This window comes from Chlamydotis macqueenii, chromosome 1 (assembly GCF_036417535.1).
Source record: "Chlamydotis macqueenii isolate bChlMac1 chromosome 1, bChlMac1.mat, whole genome shotgun sequence".
Classification (NCBI taxonomy): domain Eukaryota; kingdom Metazoa; phylum Chordata; class Aves; order Otidiformes; family Otididae; genus Chlamydotis; species Chlamydotis macqueenii.
Window position 1 is genome coordinate 170,424,739 of NC_141556.1, and position 14,225 is coordinate 170,438,963.

The 14,225-nt window shown below is 38.8% G+C and overlaps 1 protein-coding gene across 16 annotated transcripts in view; it reads left to right on the forward strand.

Moving 5' to 3' along the window:
* MYCBP2 (MYC binding protein 2) overlaps positions 1-14,225 on the forward strand; it is a 197,799-nt gene that overhangs the window by 139,909 nt on the left and 43,665 nt on the right. For 14 of the 16 annotated variants that reach the window (XM_086771604.1, XM_086771620.1, XM_086771629.1 and 11 more), the window contains one exon: positions 3,188-3,349. The exons of the other annotated variants lie outside the window; for them this stretch is intronic. In XM_086771604.1, coding sequence (XP_086627730.1) covers positions 3,188-3,349 — 162 coding nt within the window. The remainder of the gene's footprint in view (positions 1-3,187; positions 3,350-14,225) is intronic. 16 annotated transcript variants of the gene reach the window in all.

Genomic DNA, 14,225 nt, shown 5'->3' on the forward strand with positions numbered 1-14,225 from the left:
TGTTGTAACTGTTTTTTTCCTGTGCTTTAGCTTCACTCAGTCTAAATACTCTGTACAAAAAGGATCATCAGAGATTTGTAAATTATGGTTGAGGGTTTCTATACTGGTAGGCACAAAACTATAATGCAGAAATTAAAAATAGATACTTGTAAAACAAGATATGAAAATTATTGGATTTAGAAAGCATGGGGGTTTAAAACAATCAGAAATATTTGTAAACACTTTCCCGCCTGTTTCGACATTTTTTAAGTGCCTTTAATGGGGTGCCAAGATAAAAGATACCATTTGAGATTTAAGTTGTAAAATTTGAGTTACCTTTCAATCACATGATAGCAATTACAAGTGCTGGGACATAAATAATACCTAGTTAATTTTACTGACATAATATAATTGTTTATTTTAACCATGGTTTATTTCATTGGCAAGATCATCACAGTAAACTCAAACTGCGTGCCTTCTGTTCATTCACTGATTAGGTCTGGAAGATTTAATAATATAAGAGGGACTTTTGTTGAGGTAGATGTCCTTGCGAAATATTACTGAAATATGGTGCTTTGTTATTCTACTCTTAGATCACTGTAGTCTGTCCGTGCCACTATGAACATGGGTCGAAGGTGTGCTATGTGTTCTTAACACCAACATACTGATGTTACAACCTTAGTGGTCTCCTAAGTAAAATAACTTAAGACTTGTTATAAAGGAGAGAGGAGTTGAGGGAAAAATTATTCCTGATTGTTCTAGTCTGTTATTTTCATAACATGAAAATAGTTTCATATCATTTTGCAATGTTTTACTGCATCTGCATAAAGAAATAGTTCATACTTGTCCGTGCATTGCTGTAGGAGACCCTTTTTTGGACAAAAGCAAGAAAAGTTGAAGTTTTTTCCTTTTATTTTATAGGGCTTTTTATACAGAACTTCTTTTCCCAGTTCAGCCATACTTATTTCAAAATAATGGTTGAATCACAAAACTGGAAGTGTTTAAGATGTTCATCATGTAAGGTGGTGTTACAGCTTATCCTTCAGTGTCAACTCGCTCAATAGTGCAAAATTACTATCTTCTTTATTGATGCAGAAGCATATTAGGATTTTTTTTCCCTTTGTTGTCCAAAGATAAAATATTTGAGATCAATATGCTGTGTTAACAGGTATCCTAATTTCTGAAGATATTGTGATTCTTTTTTACTGTAACCTATCCTAAACAGTTTCTGAGGTGTTACTTTAGAATATTACAATTACAGAAAGTTTGGAAGCTACTCCTGGCATTGAGTTCCATATCGTTTTATATGCATTAGTCTATCGACGTACCCTCAGGCTGTGATGTTGAGTGTGAGTGAGCAACTCGGCTAGATGATTTTATTCATTCTGTCTACTGTAATTCCTTCTGATTTGCCCAAGAGTAGAGAGTTGTTGGCAGCTATATTGAAAGAATAATGGCATTACTTTCCCAAAAATAGAATTCTTCAGCTGTATCAGTACTTTATGTGCAGTCTTTTTGCATTCTCAGAAGCATCTTAGAAGCTTTGAGTTTTGTGGGAAATAAAAAAGTGAAGGCACAAGCACAATGTGTTAGAGGAATTTCTGAATGAAGCAGTTCTTTTGGAGGTGCTTGTTTGTCAAAAAACATTCTCTGTAGGGATGCACTAGTTTCAATGAAATTCAGTCACTGTCTAGGAGCATTTCAGTCTGCGGGTCAAATGTAAAGATCCCCGTATGATAGGTCTATGCTTACAGTATTTCCTGTGAGGCAGAAGACATAACTCCCACAATCATTCTGTTTGAGTTAGCTATGTCTTCTCTGTTCCAGCCTTCTACATTGCAGGCAAATCTGTAATATTCCCATGAATGGCCCTACCCTCCCTCCATATTTAATTATTGTGGACTTTCAACCTCTTCTCAGATGTCCTTCCCTTTTAAATGCTTACTCATTTTAAGAAATAAGCCTGTCATATTTAAGAATAATAGTGCTTTGTCAAACATGTCAACCGCTTATTAAGGTAGGAATGATGACTGCCCAAGTACCGGTTCAAATATTTTTTAGGTATAGTACCTCCAAAACAATTGAATAAAACTGATCTATTAATACCTGTAGATGATTATTTAGAAAGGTGTTCCAGATATTTTCTGGTATTTTTGTTCTCTCAGTTTTGAAACAAAACTATTGAGAAAATAAGTGCAAAATTTAATTTTTGAGTTCTTGGATAATACAGGCTTCCATACTCTGACCAATCTTTCTCTAATTCCATGAGAAGACAATTGATGATAATCCTAAAAATTGTGTAAGTGAGTTGTAGATTCTGTATTAGCTGCTAATTTTTTTACTAGGATTTCTAGAATGCCGTCAAAATTATATGAATTTGCAGAATAAAGTGACTGTTAGGATTTGGTTGGCGATAGTTCAAATCCGAGATGCTCTCAAACTCTTGATGTCTCCCAGCTCATATTACTAAGTATACTTCAAGTTATAACATGGTGTGATAAACTTTGCTGCCTTACTGTAGACTTGATGTATTTCTAATGCTCACGTAGAGTTTCTTGAGAACTGGCATTCAGAAATTGAAACTCTGTTTTTAATGTGCTAGGTTTTTTTTAAGACCTTCATTTGCCTCATAACAAATGTGTGTAGTTCTTCAGAAAACCAGTTTCAGTTCTGAAGTGATACCTATTTTTTTTTATCTTCAGTCTGATCATGCAAAACAGCATGACAGAATAGGTATGAAGATATTTGCAAAAACAAGCAAATATTTACTGAAGCCTTGGCACAGAAATAAACTTGCCAAAGCCTAATTACATGTTATCTTTACCTTCTCATCCGTTTTTCCTACTCTTTTTCTGCATGTTCTGTTGCATGTGTGTATTATCGTAAATGCTAGGGATTTCTGTTTTTAATTTGGCTGCTCTTCATTTTTTTAGCAAGGTGAATATAAATCTCTATTTTGAAATGTTTTAAATAATTGCAGTAAAATATCCATGATTCTAAAAACCCTCTTGTACTTTTCAGTAATTTTATTGCCATGCCTGCAGTGAGATTTTTGTTTAGCCACAAACAAGAATTGTATGTGGCTAAATAAGATTTATGAGCTTTCTCTATTATCATCATTTAAACTTTAATTGAGCACCATTTCACTCTGCCTTTATGGAGAATGACAAGTAACAGGTTGTAGTTTTGACTGTTTTGCCCACTACAGGTGACCAACTGAGTGCCATACTGAATTCCATTCAGTCACGGCCAAATCTCCCAGCTCCTTCCATCTTTGATCAAGCTGCAAAACCTCCCTCTTCCCTAGTCCACAGTCCATTTGTGTTCGGACAGCCCCTTTCCTTCCAGCAGCCTCAGCCACAGCTTCAGAGTAAGTTTGTCAGCCTTACCTGCCTCATCAGTCCATTTCTGCAGCTTTGACATTGTTGTTCTCAGTTGCTTACCAGCTACTAATCATCCCTCAGTGCACCTTTCTGGTTTTGTTTTGTTAAGTTTTTCATTATTCAGAAGCATGTGAGGTAATGCTACTAAAGAAGTATACTTGTTAAACTTTAATTTTAATATTGACAATAATTTGTTTTTGTATGTATTCTGCAGTGTAGGTAAGTCATGAAAATGCATTTCCAATATTGTATGCAACTCTGGGTAAATATTTTATATAGTACAAAATGTTGATAATTCTTTTAACATCAAAAATGGAACACAGTAAATTCGTAGTTATTAAATTTTCTTGCCTCCTAAATTCCTATTTTTGTCATCACTTTTAACTTTGGGGATGTAGCTGGAAAGTGGGAACAACTTGGCACTACACATAAGAAAGGCTTTGGTAGTCTTCTGTGGGGTGTTCATAGGATTTGCATAGACATGAAATTTTGCACCTAGAGGTGAATAGCAGTTAACCTCATTACTGATGAGAGGACAGGAATCTGTTTGTTTTTTGATTAATAAAAAATAAAAGCTCGGCATTCATGCTGGATAGCAGATATTGCAGTAAATTCTTCCTCATACAGAACATGGGTCGCAGGAATACTGGTCTTCTCCTGTCTCCCATAAACTGTCCTTCAGAAGTGTCTCCGTTCGTTCTTGTGGGACCCTGTCAGTCAGTTCAGTCTCTGTGTCTATGCAATTCTGGATCTATCCACCTCAGCTTATTGAAGTGACAGTGAAGTGCTTCACGTGAGAACTAGGTTAAAATCTTTAATTTGCTTTTATAAAGACTGGCAGAAATATTCTGACAGTGATCTTTTCTACTTCTGCTGAACTTAAACCAACATCCTGAAAGTGGAATATTCCAAAACCTGCTCAAATAAAACAGCTGATTGCCAGTGGCATCAGTACACCCTTATTGAGAATTTGTCGATTGTATATTCTTTCCCATCACTTCTAGTTTTCTTCTCTTGTTCAGAGTAGTAAAGTCAGAGTTACTTAACTTTGCACCAAAAATAACCCTAATTAGCTTATTTCAAACTTCAGATGATTTGTCCTCTAGTATTTAGATCTGTATTGTATGAAAAGAAAAGCTGTCAACATTTTTTATTGGCTGCCCAATGAGATCAATGTATTTGCCTATCCAGTATAAGCTGTATTCAGTAAGCTACATCCATGGTTTGTGTTTGAATAATAATCCCTGATTCAAAATTAAGTCTTTTTTTTGTCAGATGTGGGAGCACTGGTAGTCTACCAAATAAAATAATAATGGAACTGGAAAATTTTTTCAAGTTTGTGTCTGATTTGGGATCTTAGCTTAGTATAAGAACTCAACTGATATGGTTGTTTGCCCTCCCAGCAGGGCAAAAATAATCAAGCGGAACTGGTATACTGTTGCACTAACTATGATTTTATGTAAGGACTTACTTCCAAACAGTTTATTATCTGATTTAAGATTTGATGCAAGTAATGTTTATTATGCATAAAGGAGAGAAATATGAACATTTTTGTTTTCACTGTCAAAATTTAAGAACTACATGAGGGGAAGTTTCCTGTTCGAACTTCCTTAGTCTTTTGCATATTTGTTAATCCTCCATTTACAAGTTCATCCAAATTGAGAATATTGTCAGGGAGGCCTATATATTCGTATACTTGTTCATATAATAGTCAAGGAAATTATCAGAGGTATTTGAAACTTAAATAAGATTTTCTAGATTAAACATTTTATTTTAAACAATTATTCTGTTATTACTATATTTCTTGAAACTTTGCATGTTAGAAAGTAATGGATTAATTTGCAGTATAAGATTAATTAGAAATCAAGACATATGCAATAAAAATATTTAGACAGAAACGTTCTATTTGGGTAGAATTCAACTGTGTGTTTTTTAATTTGTGTTCAATGCTGATGCAACTGTAATAGAACTGTAATGGAAACTCTTTAAAGATAGCAATTTTCATTCATTATTTCCAAAGCACTTTTTAGCCTCCTGTTATCAAACGTAATTAAAAGTTAAATCCATTAAACAACATATCCCAAGGCTTCATATCAAGTCATTTGGATTTTTGCCTTAGACATGCTTAGTTTTAGTTTCAAATCATAGAATTATGTGCTTCTTGCAGTAAAGTTCGATCTAAAAACTAAAATGAATCTTTATAGTCAATAGCTGCTATGTACTAATGGTACTAATGACAGTCTAATAGTTGAAAGACACTATGGCAGCCTGGATTTCTATGGCTGCAGAGGTTATATATTAAATACCAGTTTTGATTGAAAGTTTACGTAAATGGTTTAGTCTACCGTCTGCTTTTTCTGTTCTTCCTCAGATACCTGTCCTGGGGAGAAATTTTATTTGGAAGCATGATTCTGAGGAAAGTTGGCATTATGCAGCATGTCCTCTAGAATTATTTCCTTAATTTAGGTTTTTATAATAGGAAGAAAAATGTTGATCTGCTTGTAAAACATACTCTGAGTCAGTGACAGGTTGTAGTTTTTCTTTAGTATAGAGTTTGTAGCTAGCTCTTCTTTCTGAGGAATGGTTTCTGTGCTTGGGGTTTGGTTTGGTTTCCAAATTCATTTAAGGATGAGGGAAACGGCTTGTCACAACCTTTTATCTTCCAGTACAGTGTCTGGTTATTTTTTGGTGGAAATATTACAGTTTTGGACAACCACTTCCTGAGATATAATGATTGAAAAAATGAGGAACATCTCTGTTGTTCTTTTCACGTCATAAATAGGTAAACTAACAAGAGTCCTCTATGTTTTGTCACATAATTTGTTACAGAAGGAATATTATTAAAAAAGAAGGGGGAGCTGTGTTACTCAGTTTTGTGTTATTTGCTAGGACTCTAGGAAGGGCTGATTGTCCTACCTGTTTCCTTTGCTAATTTTCACACTTGGTGAGACAAGGGAAAAACACTGAGAGATTGTTTTCTTTTTCACAGGGACAGACAAAATCAAGATGCACTTGTCATATACTTTAATTCCTTCTCAGTCTTTTATGCAGCTAAAAGTCCCGAAAAGCTAGAAGAGAACCCACCTGGAGTTCAGGAACAGCTGTATTGACTTGGAATCTTAGCAAGGATATTTTTCCAGAAAGAGCACCAGTTTATGTAGGCTTCCTTGATTATTTTAAGAAAACAATCAGTAATCACTCCAGCCTGAGTATGCTTGCTTCTGAGAAGTTTGTAAGATCATCAGTAACAAATTTGCTCAGGACTGCTGCCTCCCAGACTGCTTGGATTCTGAGTATAGGTGAAAAGTGGAAACCTAGAGAGTCAAGGAAGATCTTGTTTCTCAACTTTCAACAATGTGTGCTGGGTCATAAAACTCCTTACACGTGACAAGTCAGGGAGACAGGATCTTGCCGTGCTGTCCAGCTTCAGTTGTTAAAATTTCACAATTGGCTGTTCAACTTTGGACTTGGGGAGGGAAGTGTGAGACCTTGCAGTCACAAATGTTAGACCTTTATGCCATGTTTGCTATTGCAAATGAAGAATGGATTTGTAGGCTGAAGAGGCTTTGGACCCCCTTTGTTAGCCTCATGTGTCACATTCTCCCTGTTCCACTGCAGCCTTGACAGCTCACTGAGCAGCTGCACAGCACAGCTATTGCTTCCTGACTCATCTCAGTCCAGGCAGAAGCTGCAGTGCTGAGCTGCTGTTCAGTACATTCATAATGTCCTGTCAGGCTGCTTCCTTGCCAATCCATACTGCAAAGCTGCAGTCCAGCGTATGGTCCCACATTATATATGATCAGCCCCTACCATTCGTTTTAGGAGTTCCTTAATACATCCCTTCAGGATTGTGCTACCACTTCGAATTTGGTTTTGTCCCTTTCCTTTCTAGGTGCTAGTTACAGAGCAATTAGAACCACTGGGTTTGCCTGAAGTGCTTCTGTCTGCATTTCCTAAACTGTAGAGGGGGCACAAAAGACCAGCAGACACATGACCCTTCTTAGTAGTGTTTCAGTAAAAAGAAGGGAGAGAATATTCTTAACCAAGCACAGTGATCTCTTCCATATCATACTGAAATTACTTAATTGTCATGCAAAGCAGCCACGGAGTATTGGTTTAACTGTTTTTCATATGCTATGTATTGCCAAAGCACCATTCCTGAAAATTTGATCTAATAAGTTGAATGGTTTCGTACTGTACCCTAGGCTTTACATATTTGATAATCAAAGATATGTATGAAGCATACATTTGTTCAGGTTAGTCTAAAACCATCCCTGGGGGACTGGTATGTTAAAGTTTGGAGAAGGAGCACAAGTTGTGTCAAGCTTTATTTTTAGAAATAAATTTGGCTTATCACATCTTCAGAAACTCTAGTTACAAATTATGAAATCATAGAATCACTTTTATCTACTCTTCTAGCATAGGAATGCTTCTTTCAATTAATAAACTTCAGTGGCTCAAGTGTTGGTGCTCCAAACTCCACCTTTGGGTAAAGCACATTGCTAATATTTTTCTAATGATACTGCATTTCAGCTTTTACTTTCATTTACTCACTCATTCCCCTACTATAACAGTATCTAATAATTTTCTTCCTTTTTAATATTCAAATGCTTTTTGACTTCAGTGTATTCTTCTTATAAAAAAAAAGTCCTTGTCCAATTGTCACTATAGCATTTGGCATTTTCAGGATGTGAAAAAAGATACATTGATTGCAGTGCTTGAGGAAATTCAGGTAATACCCATATTGTAGCTTCCATGTCAGTAACAGCAAGTGAAAGAGGAATGCATTCTTTTTGAAGAAGCATCCATTGCTTAGGCCAAACAGCAAAAGCAGATGAGTACTTTCCATCATCATCATGCAGAAAAGCATTGGCGTTATGGAGGAAACTTAACTTCTCTCCACTCTCCATAGACATTTTACCAGTTTGTTTTAGAGTTGATTTAAAAAAGATTAACACAGACCAGTTGGTGGTATGTCATGCCTCCTGGATTGGTTTACCAGCATTTCCTCAGAAGTAGTAGGCGTGGCTGTTAGAAGACTGCAGGAGTGGAACTACCTCTTACGCATCCATATTGTGTAGCTTTTCAAGCTGGAGCTATTTCTACGTTGAAGGAAAGAGTGTGGCTGAAGATACATATGTGGAGCTAAAGGGCAGCCTTGGTTTCAGTGACCATGAGATGGTAGAATTCAAGATACTTAGGGCAGCAAAGAGGGCACACAGCAAGCCCACTACCCTGGGCTTCAGGAGATCAGACTTTAGCCTCTTCAGGGATCTGCTGGGCAAAGTACCATGGGATAAAGCCCTGGAGGAAAGAAAGTTGATTGGTATTCAAGGAGCGCCTCCTCCAAGCTCAGGAGCGATGCATCCCAACAAAGAGGAAATCGGGCAAAAACACTAGGAGACTTGCATGGATAAACAAGGAGCTCCTTGACCAACTGAAAAATGAAAAGGAAACTTACAGAGAACGGAAGCAAGGACAGGTAGCCCAGGAGGATTACAGAGAGATAATCTGAGCAGCCAGGGATCAGGTAGGGAAGGCCAAGCCCTAGCAGAATTAAACGTGGCCAAGGACATCAAGAGCAACAAGAAAAGCTTCTTTTGGTACGTTGAGGATAAAAGGAAGACCAGGGAGAATGTAGGCCCTCTCTGGGAGGAAATGAGAGACCTGGTTACCTGGGACGTGAAAAAGGCTGAGGTACTCAATGACTTTTTGGCTCAGTCTTCACTGACGAAGGCTCTAGCCGCATTGCCCAAGTCGCAGAAGGCGAAAGCAGGGACTGGGAGAATGAAGAACTGCCCGCTATAGGAGAAGAGCAGGTTCGAGACCATCTAAGGAACCTGAAGATGCACAAGCCCACGGGACTCAAAAAGATGCATCCACAGGTCCTGAGGGAACTGGCAGATGAAGTTGCCAAGCCACTGTCCACCACATTTGAGAAGTCACACCAGTCTCGTGAGGTTCCTGCCAACTGGAATAAGGGGTAGCATAACTCCCATTTTTAAAAAGGGAAACAAGGAAGATCCAGGGAACTACAGTCCTGTGAGTCTCACCTCTGTGCCTGACAAAGTCATGGAGTAGATTCTCCTGAAAACCATGCTAAGGCACATGCAAAACAAGGAGGTGATTGGTGACAGCCAACATGGCTTCGCTAAGTGCTAATCATGCCTGAGCAATTTGGTGGCCTTCTATGACAGGGTTACAGCATCAGTGGACAAGGGGCGACCAACTGATGTCATCTACCTGGACTTGTGCTAAGCATTTGAAGTTCGTCAAGTTCAACTGCCAAGTGCAAGCTCCTGCACATGGATTGGGGCAATTCCAAGCACAGATACAGACTGGGCCAAAAGTAGATTGAGGGCAGCCCTGAGGAGAAGGACTTGGGGGTACTGGTGGATGAGAAGCTTGACATGAGCTGACAATTTGTGCTTGCAGCCCAAAAAGCCAACTGCATCCTGGGCTGCATCAAAAGAAGCGTAGCCAACAGGTCAAGGGAGGTGATTCTGCCCCTCTACTCTGCTCTGGTGAGACCCCACCTGGAGTACTGCATCCAGTTCTGGAGCCCCTAACATACGAAAGATATTGAGTTGTTGGAGCAAGTCCAGATGAGGGTCACAAAGATCATGAGAGGGCTGGAGCACTTCTCCTGTGAGGACAGGCTGAGAGAGTTGGGGCTGTTCAGTCTGGAGAAGAGGAGGCTCTGGAGAGACCTTGATAGTGGTCTTCCAATACCTCAAGGGGGCCTACAGGAAGGACTAGGAGAAACTCTTTAGCAGGGCCTGTTGTGACAGGATGTCGTGGTTTTGTTTAGTAGGGGGGGCCTAAGGTGGTAGCTTCTGTAGGAAACTGCTAGAAGTCGCTCCCCTTTGTTCAGGGGACTTGGCCAGGCCTGGGGCGGACCCACTGCTGGCCAAGGCCGAGCCGATTGGTAGCAGAATGTCTCGTGATAACGCCTCTGCAATAACGTATTTAAGTAGGGGAAAACAGAAAAAAAGAGAGAGATAAGAGAAGATGTGAAGAAGCTGAGCGGGGGCAGAGGCGCAGAGGGGGAGGCGCAGGCCTCATGGGCCTTGAAGGCCTCACCCTCTGGCCTCTTGCCAGGCAGCCGACTGGGCCCGACTCGGTCCAGCCCGGCTGCAAGAAGTGGAAAGGAGATGAGAAGTGAATAAGATGTAAAAAAGATCCTGAGAGACACCTATCAGCCTGTTGTGAGGAACGGCTGCAGACGCCAAGGTCAGTTCAGAAGGCGGGGGAGGAGTAATGCGGCTCCTGGCCAAGATTCCCCTGCAGCCTGTGGTGACGACCATGGTGGAGCAGGTTGTCCCCCTGCAGCCCATGGAGGTCCACGGAGGAGCAGAGATCCACTTGGAGCCCGTGAAGGACCCCGCACCGGGGGAGGTGGATGCCTGAAGGCAGCTGTGGCCCGTGGAGGGCCCGCTGGGACAGCTGTTCTGGAGAGACTGCACCCGTGGAAGAGATGACCCACGCCGGAGCAGTTTCACGAAGGACTGTGGCCTGTGGGAGGGACCCCACGCTGGAGCAGAGGAGGAATGCGAGGAGTTCTTCCCCTGACGATGATACAGCGGCGTAAAACAACGCATGATGAACTGACCGCAACCCCCATTCCCTTTCCCCCACCCCGTGCCGCTCGGGAGGGGAAGGTAGTAGAGATAATGTTAAGCCTGGGAAGAGGGAGGGGTGGGGGGAGGTTATCTTGTTCCCTGTCTCATTCTCCTGCTAATTTTAGAAATAAATGAATAGTTTTCCCCAAGTCGAGTCTGTTTTGCCCGTGACGGTAACTTTAAGGATTTCTCCCTGTCCTTATCTCAAACCTCGAGCCGTTTTTCCTTGTATTTTCTCTCCCTGTTCTCTCAGAAGGTGGAGGGAGTGAGAGAGAGACTGCGTAGTCTGGTCCGATCGGGGCTGAACTACGACACAGGACAAGGGGTAATGGTTTCAAAATAGAGGGAGGTAGATTTAGATTAGAAATTAGGAAAAAATTTTTTACAGTGAGGGTGGTGGAACACTGGAACAGGTTGCCCAGAGAGGTGGTGGAAGCCCATCCCTGGAAACATTCAAGGCCAGGTTGGATGGGGCTCTGAGCAACCTGATCTAGTTGGAAATGTCCCTGCTTCTTGCTGGGACACCACTTGCTGGGTGTTGGACTAGAAGACCTTTAAAGGTCCCTTCCAACCCTAACTATTCTATGATTCTGTACACTCTCACATTCAAATGTGACATGAGACAGACCTTACCTACCTTGTATTTCAAGTTTTTATGGTCTTTGAGGGTGATTCAAAAAGAAGGAATCCTGACTAAAAAGCTGGTCCCTGTGGCCGAACAGTTATCCTGGATAGACGTACATTTCCAAGGCAGCAAGGAGATTATGTGGGAAAGTCATTCTCTTTGACCCACAGTCCCCTTGAAATGATTGAAGAGTAGCACATTGTTCAACATAAACCAGATTACAATATTGTAAAATGTAAGTGTTCTTAGACATAGAATGACAGAATGAAGTGTGAATGTGCATTCAGGAAAGTGGATTTAGTAAAGATTTTCAGTTAATTATGCATAAAGTGGAATGCTAGTGTATGAAATTGACTTTTTTAGGATTGTTTCTTTGCTACTTTGGGCTCTTAGTGTGGGTTTTTATGCATTTTACCTTTAAAAATTGGTGAAGTGACATCCTGTTACTCAGAAGCCATATAGTAGTTTTGTATCTCTTCAAATCATTTGTAGGCATCAAAGTAGGTAATACGGTTCTTAAATCTATGCTAATACTGGATTGAGAAATATAGATCATTTTCTTGTTTTAAGGAATTAAATTTTTACTTTAAACGTGTGAATACCTTCTCATTGTAGAGTCTATAGAACTACAGCTCATGGCATAAGATAGGGTTTTTAGTATATTTTTGTGTACAAGTTAGTAAATGTAGTACCAGACAAAAAGATGTCTTAAGCTGTGCAGGAATTGAAATCACGTATTTTTCAATGCACTTGTCTAATTCCATTTGTAGAAAAAGGTCTCTCTAAAGCAGAGTGTCTTCTAGTGTACAAATTCTCTTTAAAATTATGAATGTAGTAAGAATTTGACTTATTTTTTTCTAAAGGAAGGAATAAGAACTGGAATTAGAATTAAAAACAACATTATAGGAAAGTAAAATTATAGACTTGAAACTAAAAGTCCTTACTGTTTTCTCACTCCAAGTTTTAATTGGAGCTCTGCCTATAACAGATTTGGTGTCAGTAGACTCTGCTGAAATTATCTTGGATTACGTCAGAATTTAACTTCATTTTTTTTCTTAAGGCAGAATTATTTTTAAGGCTTGATACACACTTGTTTTCATGACTATACTGTTTGATAGAAACTCTTTTACTGCTGGTTATATCTCTTGATAGTATTGAGAAACTGCAGTTCACATTAGATACATGAAGTTTTTCAAAACATTGCATTATTGAGGTGCTTTCAGATTTGAAAACAGATAGTTTTGATGGATTTAATATATTTTTCTTAATTCTTTCCAGTGTTTAGTGAAATTTTCCATCACAAACATCTAGATATTCTCTAATTATCTCAAAAGAATGTGAGAATTGGTCATCTAGAAGGCTATATTGCAGTTTCAAATAATCCATCTCTGAATTTACAGATTTGAAGTTCACATTTCAAACCAGAGTTCAGTTCAAAACTAGATACTGCTGATTTTTATAATAAACCATAAATCTCACTGGCTAGTCTACACGTATTACATTTTGAGATTCTAGAAACTAATACTGAAATCACAGAAGATCTTTTATTCTTTTAAAATTTAGATCAGGGAAAACATTTTGAAGTAACTCTCTCATTTAAAACTAATGTAGGAGTTTAAACAGTAAATTCAGAATACTTCACAAAGGAGATGTCTGTCATTTGAAATGCTTGCTTTTCTCTTGACTGCTTTTTCCATTGAATCTGTGCTGCTTCTGTGCAACTGTTTTCCACTGGAGAATCTCCATCCTGCTGCCTTGCTTCTCCTGAGTGTATTTACAAAACTAGTGATGTAGCTGGGCCTGCCTCTGCTATTTCATCCTTCTCTCACAAACTGAAGGGTGGGTACGCATGCCAACATAGCAAGGTTATTCAGATTTTTACATTCAAAATGTTTTTTTTTCTCTCTTTCTATTAATTTCAATTTCATTCGCTTAGCAAAATAATGTTTTGAAAGTAAAAGTTCAAGTCTGGTGTTTGTTGGGAGCTCGCCTGATATAGACATTCAGTATTGCCTTCCTGAGTTGCAACAACTTCATGATGCGTGATCTAGCTTTTAGCTATCTCTTTCAGCTTCGTAAACAGAAAGGTGACTGTTAATTTAATCTAATAACAACCATTTTCAAACAATAGGCAAATAAAATAGGGAAGAAGAAAAAAAATATATAGGGTATTTTTTTTTGCTTACAGATAAAGCAGTTTGCTACATGATTTCGCAGTTTTTCATTGGGGGAATTTTTTTGTGCTGATAGTCTAGAATGCTAATTAGGAATATTTACCTGTATATGTGCAAATCCCAGCCTTTGTTTTTAAAAAGCACAGATATTTTTTTATTGCTGGAACCTACTGTTAAACTGTGCCTTTCATAAGCAGTTTTGTTCTAAATGTTTTCCTGCTTGATATTCACTAGTTATGCATATACTTTGAATTTGATACGTTGCTAACTGGCTTGCAGTGTTTTATGTCCTCTAAGACGACTATTGTCATGTTTTCACTTCTTTTTCCTTTATATGGAATTCTCTAAAAGGTTCCAACTAGAGTATTTTCTCATCTGACAGACCTTAAATTTGTCTTTTTATTTGTTTGTTTCTGGGAAAAGTCTGTATAAAGTAATTATA